This window comes from Cottoperca gobio, chromosome 20, assembly GCF_900634415.1.
Source record: "Cottoperca gobio chromosome 20, fCotGob3.1, whole genome shotgun sequence".
Lineage (NCBI taxonomy): Eukaryota > Metazoa > Chordata > Actinopteri > Perciformes > Bovichtidae > Cottoperca > Cottoperca gobio.
The window spans coordinates 1531751-1544872 of NC_041374.1; the positions used below are offsets into that span (position 1 = coordinate 1531751).

At 44.6% G+C, this 13122-nt stretch overlaps 1 protein-coding gene across 6 annotated transcripts; it reads right to left on the reverse strand.

Moving 5' to 3' along the window:
* Nucleotides 1-213: 213 nt before the first annotated feature.
* Nucleotides 214-12846, reverse strand: LOC115025743 (la-related protein 4B-like). Of its 6 annotated transcripts, none has more exons than XM_029458202.1 (16): nt 11334-11470; nt 7366-10468; nt 6643-6784; nt 6312-6452; nt 6149-6197; nt 5722-5858; nt 5433-5536; nt 4766-4876; nt 4412-4672; nt 4182-4255; nt 3443-3640; nt 2763-2832; nt 2570-2689; nt 2377-2450; nt 2043-2112; nt 214-1828 (listed from the first exon to the last, which is right to left on the reverse strand). In XM_029458202.1, the coding sequence occupies exons 2-16, from the start codon at nt 10456-10458 to the stop codon at nt 1682-1684; spliced, it is 4791 nt and encodes a 1596-aa protein (XP_029314062.1). In that variant the 5' UTR covers nt 10459-10468; nt 11334-11470; the 3' UTR covers nt 214-1681. The 6 variants fall into 6 exon arrangements, with proteins under 6 accessions (XP_029314062.1, XP_029314063.1, XP_029314060.1 ...); XM_029458203.1 differs by having other exon boundaries at nt 215-1828; nt 4182-4252; XM_029458200.1 differs by having other exon boundaries at nt 215-1828; nt 3443-3643.
* Nucleotides 12847-13122: the final 276 nt, after the last annotated feature.

Here is a 13122-nt window from a genome sequence, read left to right on the forward strand (position 1 = left end):
TTTACAGATTACCCGTCTCCTCCATGGCTCTGGCATTTACCTTTTATATGTAGTCATTCTTTATGAGACTTCTTCATGTGGAAACTAAACCTCAACATAATAATGAGATTAATATCGAAAGGTCAAGCAGTCTTTAATTAAGTCCAGTATGATTGAACAAGCCTAATGTGTCAGTGGCATATTCAGTGTATTTCATTAGTATTATTCATCTCATTCATTAGGACTATAGCCTTCCAGGAATCTAATCATCCTCATTGTAAACAAGTGGTGGGCCCACATAATGCAGAACTGACCGTTATACTGTGACTCATCTGCCATCTGCTGGTGACAACAAAGAACCACAACAGAGGGTGTGAACTCAGGCAGTGCCGAGTCTGGGTCTGGGTCTGGGTCTGGGTCTGCAGCAGAAGGACTTTTAGGCTTTTACACAAATATGTAACAGGAAAAAAAGAAGAAGCAAAGCTTTGATTGATCAGACCATTTAGCTTTTGCATATTTAACACATAACAAACTAATATTTTTTAACTTTAAAGGCACTTTAATATTTGTTCAAAATATGTACATCTGTACAAACAAAATAACATGTGCCACAACCATGCCCGCTCTGTCTCCATGACAACTGTTTTACATTTAAAATGGTGAATTCTAAACAAAAGATCATTGGACGACTTATACAGTTCAAAGTTGTTTGTGCTGAAACGGTGCTCATTTATGGACAGAGTAACTACTACACACAGCCAGGAGCACATCCAGCCCCCCCGTGTCCAACACACTGGACACACAGTAACAACACTTCTTACTCAACACAGGCGAGACTAAAGCTTCAACACACAGAAGCACTCCTATCCAACATAAATAAAAAATGACAAATTAAAATCTAAAATGAAATTAAAAAAAACTCATGCAGAGATAAAGTATTAATATTCAGTGCTTTTCAAGAGGAACAAACTTTCAAGTTCAATTTGATTCCTGGAATATCAAGATCAACTCAATACAGAGGCGTGATCCTCCGATACTCACTAACACACACTGGACCTCGGATCATTACAGGCTTGGACATCTTACCAATGAAACAAACTTGGTGACTAGTACTAATATTTAGAGAAACAGCATCATGTGTGCCCACTGCGGCCCTGTGGACTCAAGAATAACACAGATGTATGGAAAACAAAATCATGGCGGAACATCCTGTACAGCGAGAAAACATCAAACACACACAAACAGCAGGAGAAGAAGAGCCAGTGCCGTCTGCTAAACAAGAAGAAATCAAAACCTGGCTCTCGTCTGAAATACAAACCAAGAAATAAAACTAACGTAAAGTTGCAGATCAACATTTACAAATACTTTCCAGCTTTCGCTCTAAGCACTAAAACTGAGAGGTTGCGACCCCAGACCTACACTGGCCCATCCTGTCCTAAACCGGCCAGCAGACCCCCTCCATTTATGAAGGGATACGTTTCTAGATCTAGAGCTAAATTGAGTTCCTTTTAAAGGCTGTTTGTTGCTAAATGCAGTATCTTCCTGCACTGTGAGTGACACCACATCACTCTGCACACACAGAGTCCTCCTCGTAGTAAATGAGCAGCTGCTTTGATCAAAGGACACTACAAGAATACATTTTCAGCTTATATGACACCTTTAAAAAGACAAAGAAAAGTGTCTTTTTCTCCACCCAATATGATCATCGTGGCAACAGAGCTGGTTGGGACGCCTGGCCCGGAAAGGTCGGGATGCGCTCTGCCTCTGAAGAGGCGAGGTCAGCGGGCGGCATCGGCTCATTGGATGATGCTCTCTGGCAGATCTGGGCGTAGCTTGGCCTCTTGGACTCCTGGCCAATCAGAGCACAAGGTGGGGTTAAAGTCTGTCCAACATTTCCACTCCTGCACATTACCAGTTTCCCAACTGTCATTATTATCTAGTATCTTCATACAAGGATCTTTTCAAGTAGTAAACTATCCTCTCCATCTTACGTCAGAGAAGACAAATGAGGAGAACAATTCAACACCATCATGAAGTGAAAACTGTTGTTCAACAAGTCTTACTGTGACTGGTTCCTGTGGAAGTGGAGCTGGTTTGGCCTCACTGGTCGTCTCTGCGCACTCCTTCACATTCCTACAGACACAAGCAGAACAAAGTCACTGCACACAGCTCTGAACATCGCTGGCACCAAGACAGCAGGACAACTGATAAAAAGTCCCCTTGTGAAATATCTTAAGGGCGAAGCAAAGCAAAGAAAGATAACTGGAGAAGCTTGTGCTGTGGATCTAACATGTCATCAGTCAAATGGACCAGTAAAGAATGAACACACAGAGAATGAACCAGAACAGTTCATGCAGAGGTAACTCATCATGCAGCTACCGTCTCTGGGACACTTACTGCTCTACAGTCGGCTGAGGCTTTTGTGACAATGTTGGCACTGATGCACAGGGGCTGCTGCTTTTCACTGGACCCTGTGATGAACAGACCACGGTCAATGTTTTACAGTCTGGCTTTTCATTATGAGGAGAGACTGTGTTAGTTGGTGGAGCATGTGACTCAGTTAAACAGTGTGTGTCTGAAAACTGCTCACCTTGACGTTGCCGTTAGCCGCAGGTACCGTTTCTATGGCAGCGTTTGGTGGAGGAAGAGGAGGGAAGCTCGTCAGCCCGAGCTCAGGAGGAGGAGACGGTTCACGAGGAGGCACTGCATTCTACACAAGCACACATAAGTCAATACACGACTAAATGAACTTTACCATCACTAATAACTCACTGGCTACTTACACGACTGTTTCCAGCTGATTTCTCCCATGACCTCGCATTCTCTCTCCTCCTCTGGCTGAAGTTTCCTCTCCTTCAGACACACAGGAGAGCAGTGATGTTACTGCAGCTGCATTACAGCGTCACTCAACATTCTGTATTCTGTGTGTCTGAGGAGGCACAGAGAGCTACAGGTGTGCACCTTTTTAAGAATTGTTATTATGTACACGTGTTGCTTCTCAGGCATTAACAGTGAATTTAAAACGGTAGAGACTCCAGAGCTATAAATCACTCCCGACATAACTACAGCAACGTCTTAAAAGGAAAATGTTCCATCTTTTATGTGGATGTCCAGTCCAATACATTCCTCAGTGCGCACTATATTGGCAGAGAGCCGAGTTCGCGCCTGCAAAATCTGTTATTCCTGCATCCAGCGCAGTCCTTTAACGTGACAGTGATCGTTGGATGCGAAGAAGAACTACAGTCTATTTCAGTTTGGATTTATAGTCTAGCCAGGGGGCGCACATGCTCTAGATGCTGCTACTTTGTCCATCGACAACATTGGCTATGTAGTGGAACATGAATCACAGGTATCACAACATGTGCCTTGTCAGGAGGAACTACAACTACATGAATTGTATTAGTCCTATGAGTATCAGGACTGAACAGTTGAGACTCTAGTCCCCAAGCTTCTGTTTCGTTACCTTCCCCGATCAGAAGTGGGCGACATATTTTGCCTGTTGGGCTCCGTCCTTCCACCTCTGCTCGGACGGCGCATGTTGCCCCGCGACCGCCCTCGACCCGGAGGAGAGGAGCGCTCCACTGATGCCTGCTCTGATGGCTGTGAGGAATCATTCTGATTGGTCTTCCAACGGTCTCCAGAGTTTGACCACCTTGTGCCTCTTCTGGGAGGAAATTAATCATGAATTCCAGCCAGATTCAAGATTAGAAACAGTCTGACATAACAAGTAGGAAGATAAACATGTTTTCACAGCTAATAAATGAGAACTGTCCAACAGCTTTAAATCTTATAGCTAGGGCTGAATATCATTATTTTTACATTTGAAGCTTCTCTTGAGCTTTTAAATGAAGCTTTGAATGTCTATCGTCAGATTTTAGGATGTCTGGCATTGCACTCTTTATCATCAGCAATCTTAAAATGCTTTTTACAGTCTGCATGAAAGTGATGATGGAGCGACAGGCGACTGCAGATACGATTTTCTTTTGTAAGGACTTAAGTAATGAACTATAATAGTGTTAGAGCCCAAATACATTTTTGTCCCACGCAGCAACCACTAGAGTGTGATCAGTTTAGCCTAATCTTTATCTGCAACTGTGCAGAAATACTTGGTTCAAACAGAATCGATATGAATGAAACTTTGAAGCTTCAAACTATTCGGTACAGCCCTACTTATAACAGTTACTGATTTGATGAGTAGCTACCTCTGCCTGTGGGGGTTGTAAGGTTTGAAGTTGGAGAATCCATTCATGAAGTCATTCATCAATGTTTGATGCTGCTGACAAAAACAGAAACAGATAAGTCACACTGCTCATGACCTAATGACAGCACAATATAACACACATTCAATGAGTCCCCTAACCTAAGACCAGACAATGATGGAAAAATAAAGCCTAAAACTTCATGTCAATTTCAACAAACAAAAAAGACTCACCTCAGCACATTCTTGGTATCCTGTCGCAGCCGAAGTCCACACCTCATTGGTGAAATCATACAGCTGCTGGGTGGGGCAGGGCTGCTGGTAGGTGGTTTGGGGGAAGTAGGAGCTGTAAGGATTGCCGCTCTGGTCCAGCTGGGCGGGTCTGAAGCCATTTTTTGGAGCGAAGGAAGTGACTGCCATGGTTTTGGCCTTTATCCTCGCCATGATCGGCTTTCCCTTAAACTCCCGAACATCTTCTCTGAGGTACTTGTAGACCTAAGGACGTGCACAGAGACAGTAACATGTGATTGTCTGAATCCTTTTGTTTTCAAATCATACAGAAATATAACGCGTTTGTCTGTACTTTACCTGTTGTGCGTCAGCTTCCGAATTGAAAGTGACAAACCAGTTATCGTTGCTCACAAACTCACAGCTCAGGAACTTGGGAAGGTCCTCTCCGTCAAAGAGAGCCTCCACCTCCTGCAGTACAACAGTCATGTCAAACACACTGACACGGTCACATGTAGACTTTACATTTAAAAGTGTTTTACTAGGAGAGGAGAGGAGAGTAAGAGAGGAGAGGAGAGTAAGAGAGGAGAGGAGGGGAGGGGAGGAGAGTAAGAGAGGAGAGGAGAGGAGGAGAGGAGAGTAAGAGAGGAGAGGAGGGGAGGTGAGGAGAGTAAGAGAGGAGAGGAGAGGAGGAGAGGAGAGTAAGAGAGGAGAGGAGGGGAGGTGAGAGGAGAGTAAGAGAGGAGAGGAGAGTAAGAGAGGAGAGGAGGGGAGGTGAGAGGAGAAGAGAGAGGAGAGGAGAGGAGAGTAAGAGAGGAGAGGAGGGGAGGGGAGAGGAGAGGAGAGTAAGAGAGTAAGAGAGGAGAGTAAGAGAGTAAGAGAGGAGAGGAGGGGAGGGGAGAGGAGAGTAAGAGAGTAAGAGAGGAGAGTAAGAGAGGAGAGGAGGGGAGGGGAGGTGAGAGGAGAGGAAGATAGGAGAGGAGAGGAGAGCAGTTAGGTCTCTTTGGTGATGACAGCAGGTTCTTGCCTCTTGAGGTGTGGTGTTGGGGATCTCACGCAGAATAACGACACATCGACTCTGACTCGGCCTGACCTTCTGTCCACACGGAGCCACCTGGACCAGCGGCAGGGCTGTCGGCCAATGAGAGCAGAGAAGTCTCAGGACAACAATAAACCAAATTCATCACTCTTAACTTTAAAATCTTCTTGAATTATTTGATGTTTGGATTGTATCATAAAGAGGTCTGAGCAATATAATGTTTTGTAAAGAGATAATACAGAAAAAAATATCAGACAGTGCAGCAATAGACACTGACATTTCAAAATGTCGGAGATGAGGTCCAGGTCTGTGCTGAGACTCTTGATCTTGTCGAGGCTGGCCAGAGTAGCGATGGAAACATACTGGTCACTGTCCATCTGAGAATTGAGGTACAGGTCGTTGCCAAGATGCTCCCTGCAGAAGGAGGAGGGACAGAAGAAGAGAGCGCTATCGTGGAATGTTTGGAGAGGTTATGAGCGATGGGACATGTCTCACATGTTGAACCACACACCAACAAGACAAAACAATTCTATTAATCGCCTCACTAGACAAGGACAATTGCTTACAGTGGTATGGAGGTCAAATAACAGTGCACAATGACAGCGAGAATACCAAACCCAATTTGGTATTCTCACTGTTTATCAGAGTGTGGGCATTACATTTTGGAAACATGCGATTATTAGGAATGAGTTGCGAGTTGTTACCTGGTCAGGCAGGTCTCCAAAACTGTCCTCAGCTCTTCTCTGGTCTCATCTGAAATCAAAGAAAGTTGTATCCATATCTGATCTGACAAAGTCATTGGTTTAAAATAGTATTTTTTTTACAGCGATGAAACTGGAGAAAAATAACAGTTCATTGGACGGATACCTGTGACAGTCGGGTCGATGGGCTCTCCATTAACTACAGCCGCTTCCACAGGCAGCGTCTGGTACTCCGCTGTGCTGGGATCTGTCTCAACCACAGCCTGAGCCAGGCTCATGTTCTCCAGCTGGAACTCTGGCTCGTATCCTAAAAACCATCCCCACAGCAAGTTACCAGCAAACCATAACCATCATTTACAAGAAGAAGATCATTCGGCAACGCAGCTTTTGTCTTGTTCAGATAATAAATTGCAAACTTTTCATCACAAAAGAACTCTTGGAATAGAGTAGAATAATAATTAGATATTACTCAATATAACGTTGCAAGTCCATCCTACCTTCCTGATTGGTCAGATCGTTGGGGTATTGCAGCCACGGCTGCTGAGCTTGCAGGTAGGCGGGGCCAGGGACGTCCAGGTAAAGGTTGGGATTGGTCCATACCTCAGCTTCAGGGTTAAGGCTCGGGGCAGCAACAGGTCCCTGAAAGACAAAAGACACAATGTGCACAATATTAGTCTAACGTGAAAAGTTAAGTCAGGTGTATTTCAATTGTAACAATAAACAAATGAACAGATGTTTCATGTCAAGAACAGACACAGAATGTATGTGAGAGTATTGAATACAATCCACAGAAATAAATGCTATTTAATCTCAGTAGATGTTTATAGTAATGTGGAAGAAAACATCTTCATTTCTTTCCCTCTACAAGTATTACAGATTTACTTTCAGATGCAAATCACATTACAGTTTAATCAACCTAACACTTTATCCACCTGTTTAAATTTGATCTACAACAGATAATAGACCCTCTGAATCTGAACATGACATCTGTGTGAAAAACGGCCACTCTTTTTGTATTTAGGACTCTGCCTGGTTCAGCTGCAGGAGCGGATGTTTAGTGCTGACCTGTTCAGTGTGCCCAGACAAGTTTTTCTTTCTGACAGAATCACATAAAAAATGTAAATATATATATATTTGTTTTTTTTAAATTTTGTGGATAAGACATTAAACTGAATGCTTTCACTGAACCAAACTGTCTTACATGATGAGTGAACACTTACAGACTGAGTGCAATCTGTGTGCCAGTCCCACACACAGGGTCCCTGAGGCATCACTGTGCTGTAGGGGTACGCTCCCAGCAGAGCCATAGACGGCTGGAGCTCTGAGACCAAGGCCGGGATCTGCTCCACGTCAATGCCCACCATGTTCTCACTCTGGCTGGGCTCGACATTGGACTCGCCTTGGGCCCACACCCCACAGGTCTGCTCCAGACCCAGTTTGATCCAGGGGTGGGGATAGAGGCGGCAGATAGACGAGTCTGCATCCTCTCCCAGCAGCTCAGACACCATCTCCCTCATCCCCCCTTCTCTCTCTCCCTCCTCAGCAGTTGCAAACGACTCGGGACCCAGGAAGTGAATCTCGTATGATGGAGTTGAGGCATAAACATCAATCTGACCTGGGTCCACAGAGATCACTGTGTGGTCCTCCTGGCAGTCCAAAACTGAGGCTTTATCATCCGGACAGCTGAAGTCATTAGGAATCACATACAAGTCGTCACAGATACTGCTTTGGGATGGTGTCTCAGTGGCTGAGATATTGAGTGTTTCTGGAGGAAAATCCATTTCAAGTGCAGGTGTCTCTGAGTAAATTCCATTTGATGAATCTCCAGGTTGAAGTAAACAGTCAGCAGTGTCATGCTGCAGGCTGATGTCGACTTTGGGGTTCATACAGTCAGCGGAAACAAGTTCAGAGGCAGTTTGAGGAGCGTGGGGGTGCTGTTCTACTGTATCTGCAGATTCATGCTTGATTGGCAGATCAATCTGAGTCTCCTGTGCAGCTGTTGTCTTTTCTCCTTCCTCACATGCATGAATAAATACTTTATCTGGTGGGTTTAACTTGAGTTGTATTTTTCTGCATCCACTCTCAGTAGAATCGGCTTCAGTCTCTGGACAGAAACTATGCTCTGCTTCCTCAGGATATGTGCATGGAGATATGGAAGAAGGAGGTGGAGTGCAGGAAGTAGGAGCTTCAGGTAACACATCTGTAACATCACCTCTCTCAACAGGTTTGTTGTCCTGACAAACTTCTGTTTTTTGGACAGCCTGTCTGTCATCTCCGCTCATAAGGACATCCTGAAAAGTCTCGCAAGAGGCATTTCTATGAGACACCCTGACGCCTTCAGTTTTCACATCAGAACTGTCAAGCTGTTTGTCGTAGTCATCAACCCTGGCATCACTATGCTCAGATTCAGTGAATGCAGCTTTAACATCTCGACTAGGAGGCTTAACACTGCTCAATTCAAATGTTGGATCGTTTGAATTGACATCTAATTTCTCGGATGTGATGGAGTCACACTGAGATGTGGGTTTGTCTGAGAGAGGTGGCAGATTTGTGTGGCAGGAGAAGGCAGTCACTTCAATGGTCAGCGATGACACAGCTGAGATGGTGGAGACGGAGGACACCTCGGTGAGAGTTGTATCTGCTGTTCCGCTGTAACCAACATCATCATCCTCCTCACAGTGGCCTCTGCAGATACTCACAGGGATAGCCTCGCTCTGTAGGGAGGGCTTATCCATTTCAATCTGTCCTCCAGACTGAGGCAAAACAACCTCCTCCTTCTGCAGAGGTTTGACGTTGAGGTCAAACTTTGAAGAACTGGGGCTGGAAGTATCCAGTTCAAGAGTTTCAGTTGCTGGTTGTGAACTTTGGATGTGCTGCTCTATTAACAGGTGAGACCCATGCAGATTATCGTCCAGAGGATTAAAGTCAGAACCCACACTCTGATCCAACTCTTCCTCTGCTCTGTGGTCCCTCAAGTACACACTCTCTTCCACTAAACACATACTCTCCATCTCCTCTGATCCATCCACTGCCTCCTCCTCCACCCATGCACTTTGATCTGTGTGTGACATCATCAACATGTCATCCTTGGATTCATCTTTGTCCTTTGCAGCTGTCTGGCAATTTAGATCTTCAGGCTGAGGTTCCTTGCAGTTTATTTGATTGTGGGACAGGGGCAGCATTTCACAGGGAGGGTCTTCCCGCTGTGGAGATACAACAGGATGAGGTAAGGTGGTCTCCTCTGCTGAAATTGAATTGTCTGAGTGTGTCTGTTTAAGAACGGTGGAAGACTGTCCTTCAGCATGCGATTGCACTGAAGCTAGTTCCTCATCGTGTGACTGGATGGTCATTCTAGATTGTGTTACATACAACTGGTGGCAGACTGTGGATGCCTCTGTGTGTGATTGGCTGGAGACCGGAGACTCCACTATGCAGGGCAGAGCAGCTGTTTCTACTTCAGCTGCTTGCAGAGAGTGTGTTGCTCCAGCTGTTTGGGTTTGGCTGTGGATGTGGTCATGTTCAAGGTCATCTGCATCGATGGAACATATGCTGTAGAAGCTCCGGGTCCTTGTTTCGAAACCTTGACACAGCGATGTTGTGACGACACAGACTTCCTCATCTTCCTCTTCCTTGTGCTCAGCTTCAGGGGAATCCCGCAGTGTGTTCTCACACACGCTGAGTGGTGGCTGGTCATCTGACACCTCACTCTCTGTGATGTCGCCCCGGCAGTTAGCAGAGCGAGACGGTAACCTGGCGTGAGCTGACCAACATTTTGTTGCTTGTGCTTGTTTGTGCTTCTTCCCATCTGGGAGCTGATTGAACCACAAAGCCCTGAGTGTGGCATTCTCCAAAATCTTCTGTTTGGCTGGACTCCGTGTGGGCACCTCCTTATACGGAGCCGGGCCACAGCTGGGCCTGGCAGTATGTGTCATGCCTGACTCTGTGTCCGTGTTTGTATGCATGTTTGTGCCGGTTGAGATAATAATAGCCCCCTTCTCATCGTGAGTGCTGGCTGCTTTAAGATCCCTCTTACTCCACGTGGTGCTGTCCCTGCTAACCGCGGCCCCCTCTGTCCAAACTTTGTTGTCCAGTCCTGGATGTCTTTCCTCATCTTCCGCTGTCTTCCTCTGGGCCAGTCCGTCTGCCGCACATGTCTCCTCTTCGTCCAAGCACACATGCTGAGCTACAGCTGCAGCGTGTTGCCTGACCTGGTCTGTCACTTCATTTAGCCCATCGTGGAGCGGGGGCTGTAACAGACTGCTCCTCTCGCTTGGCAGCCCACGGTTGAGCTCCTTACTAAAGCAGCACCCCATCTTCTCCGGCCTAAAGTGGGAATAAAACACAAGACTGCTATGGCCACACACACTAAGAGCCTACACAACACGAGACAAAATCATGAGCAGCTCCTCACGATGGCTCAGCCACATGCAGAAAGAGAAAAGACCCTCTGCTCCCCCCTAATTCACCCCTTCCCTCGCCGTTATCCCCCTCCCCTGCCCAGAATAGCAAATGTGAAGGAGCTCACATGTCCCTGCCACTCAACAGAGGGCTGAACACTACTTTGTGTGTGTGTGTGTGTGTGTGTGTGTGTGTGTGTGTGTGTGTGTGTGTGTGTGTGTGTGTGAGAGAGTGAGTGAATGTATGTGGGAGGCCTAGTTAGGCTACAGTTTGAGAGGGTCAGCACATGGCCCAGTGGCCACCAATCACAGAGCAGTAAAGCAGCAGTGTCCACTCCTCCCTCTCCCTCCCCCTTCTTCCTTCCTCCCATCCCACCATTCAGTTCTCTTTCCCTCCCACTGATACCTTTCCCTTTGACTTACATCAGTTTTGCCCTCACCCTCTTAGCTCCCCCCTCCCTGCCTCCTCTCACAAGGCCACTAACCCCCACCCCAGGGACACATGCCTGAGCGGCCATCCGGGCCCCAACAATCAATCAGATTATTCTGTAGTTGTAGTTAAAGGCTGGAAACAACTTTTAACAACGTTTTCTTTATTCAAATTGAGGGTGTAAGGGTGGGTGTGTTATGCTGTACAGATTGTAAATCCCCTTAAGGAAGATTTGGGATCCAGATCTCACAATGAAGTTCATGCATCTAGCATCCAGATTACTGGGCATTTATGTTACTTTAGATAATATTAGATAAGTGCTGTAGGTGTGTCTGTGTAGTGAGGATTACTATTACAGTACCTGGTAGAAGTAATAGTATCCAGGAGGACCCAGTGCTCCAAGCGATAACTGCAACTGTAGATCAGCTGGATTCTGGTCTGACGTCATGTGACTCGGGCTGGAGGGCAACTCAACAGGATGAGTGCTGCCGCTGTCGATGGTCACCACAGAGACTGGCAGGAGAAGTGGAGAGAAGGAAATGAGTCACAACACCAGCTGCCATGATGGAAACACAACAATTAGATCACGTAATATGGACTAAAACTGGTATATACCGAAATAATATTCTGTGTTTGTGATAAGCAGATGCCCATCTAAGAGGTACACTTAACTCTTTCACTAATGACTACTTTCATTAAGGTAATCATATTCATTTTTTTAAGTTATTAGTTAATAACTGACAATATAAAGTGCTTTTATTTCCCAAGTTGACCGACTACAGTAACTGTGTAGGCAATCATCTCAACACATGTAATTACATTAACCTTTATGAGAAGTCATCGATTAAACTAAGGAAAATGTGTGAATAATAAAAATGCTAACACATTTCTTATTAATGTATCATCTTAACTGACACTAACTGTTAAAACTGTCCAAAAATATGTGTAGTTTTACAACAAGGACACTTAGTTTAACCTTTTAGCAACATTGTGAGATGCTGTAACTTGCATTGTGTTACATTTAACATCAATATCAAATTGAGTTTTAAGCCCATAAAGAGTTATTGACAAAGGGTGAAATAAACATTAATTATATAATGATATATTATAAATGTATGGTCTTGTCAACAACTTTCCTCACTCATAACAAACTGATATTAACGGCTAACGTTAGCTAAATGTCATCTGGTTAACACACTTTGCGAGTTTAAGCAAGGTTAACTTTCTATTTAACTTTCTATAATTCAAAACAACTGAAAAAACACATTTAAAATAACATTTTTACAGTAAAGTCCAGCAAAAATATGAATGTAGCTAAAACATATCTGACGTTAGGTTAGCTTGTTTATCCCAACTTACTTTCCCGGTTCGGTGAGTTAACGTTAAGATTTAAAATGGCCTGTTAGGCAGTTGGTGAAGTTAAATTAGAAAAGCCTCAACAAAATCACGACTACATTGCAAATATAAGTCAAGTAAACAGAGTTGTTAACGAATTAATACCGGAATATAAACGGTATTTAAAGCAGCAGCTAACGGAGTCTCTTTATGTTACCCGCTAACGTTAGCTACCAACCGTTAGCTTGTCAACGTCCACAAATCGAACAATAACAGCAACGTTAAAAAGAAGCTAACGGCTACGGCTAACTAAAGCTAATGTTATGCTAATGTTATGCTAATGTAAGTTCATGTTGTAAAAAGCAGGATATGTTGTTTTCATTAATCGTGATTCAGGAACTCACCTGTCACCTGTCACCTGTCGTGAAGTCGGGCTTGGTGTCCGGTTTTCTTGCTGTGTGTTTGCGGGACTCTCCCTTCGTTTGTTTCCATAAAACTGCCCGTTAACGTTACTTTCCCCAACAAACGCATATTCTGTAGTTGCGATGGAAACTGTGCGTTTCAACAAAATCAGAATGTTTTAAATACATGTGTATTACAGTACACCTGCAGAGAAGTAGCCAGGGAGGTTAGAAATACAGAGGTCATGAGGCCACAAACGCATCACCTGCAGGAAATGTTGACATAAATTAATTAAACTTATTATAATGAATTCCCACTGTTTATTCATTCATTAACTATTTACTAAAATTAACTCCACTACGAGGCGTGCTGACACTTTAATTTATGGTTTTGTTAACATAAATCAGCTCATT

Coding starts and splice junctions, on each gene's coding strand:
- LOC115025743 (XM_029458200.1), bottom strand. CDS start 10,458: ATGGGGTGCTGCTTTAGTAAGGAGCTCAACCGTGGGCTGCCAAGCGAG. Junction 5,537..5,721: donor CATCTCCGACATTTTGAAAT/GTCAGTGTCTAT, acceptor ATTGGCCGACAG/CCCTGCCGCTGGTCCAGGTG. Junction 2,451..2,569: donor CGGCTAACGGCAACGTCAAG/GTGAGCAGTTTT, acceptor TGTTCATCACAG/GGTCCAGTGAAAAGCAGCAG.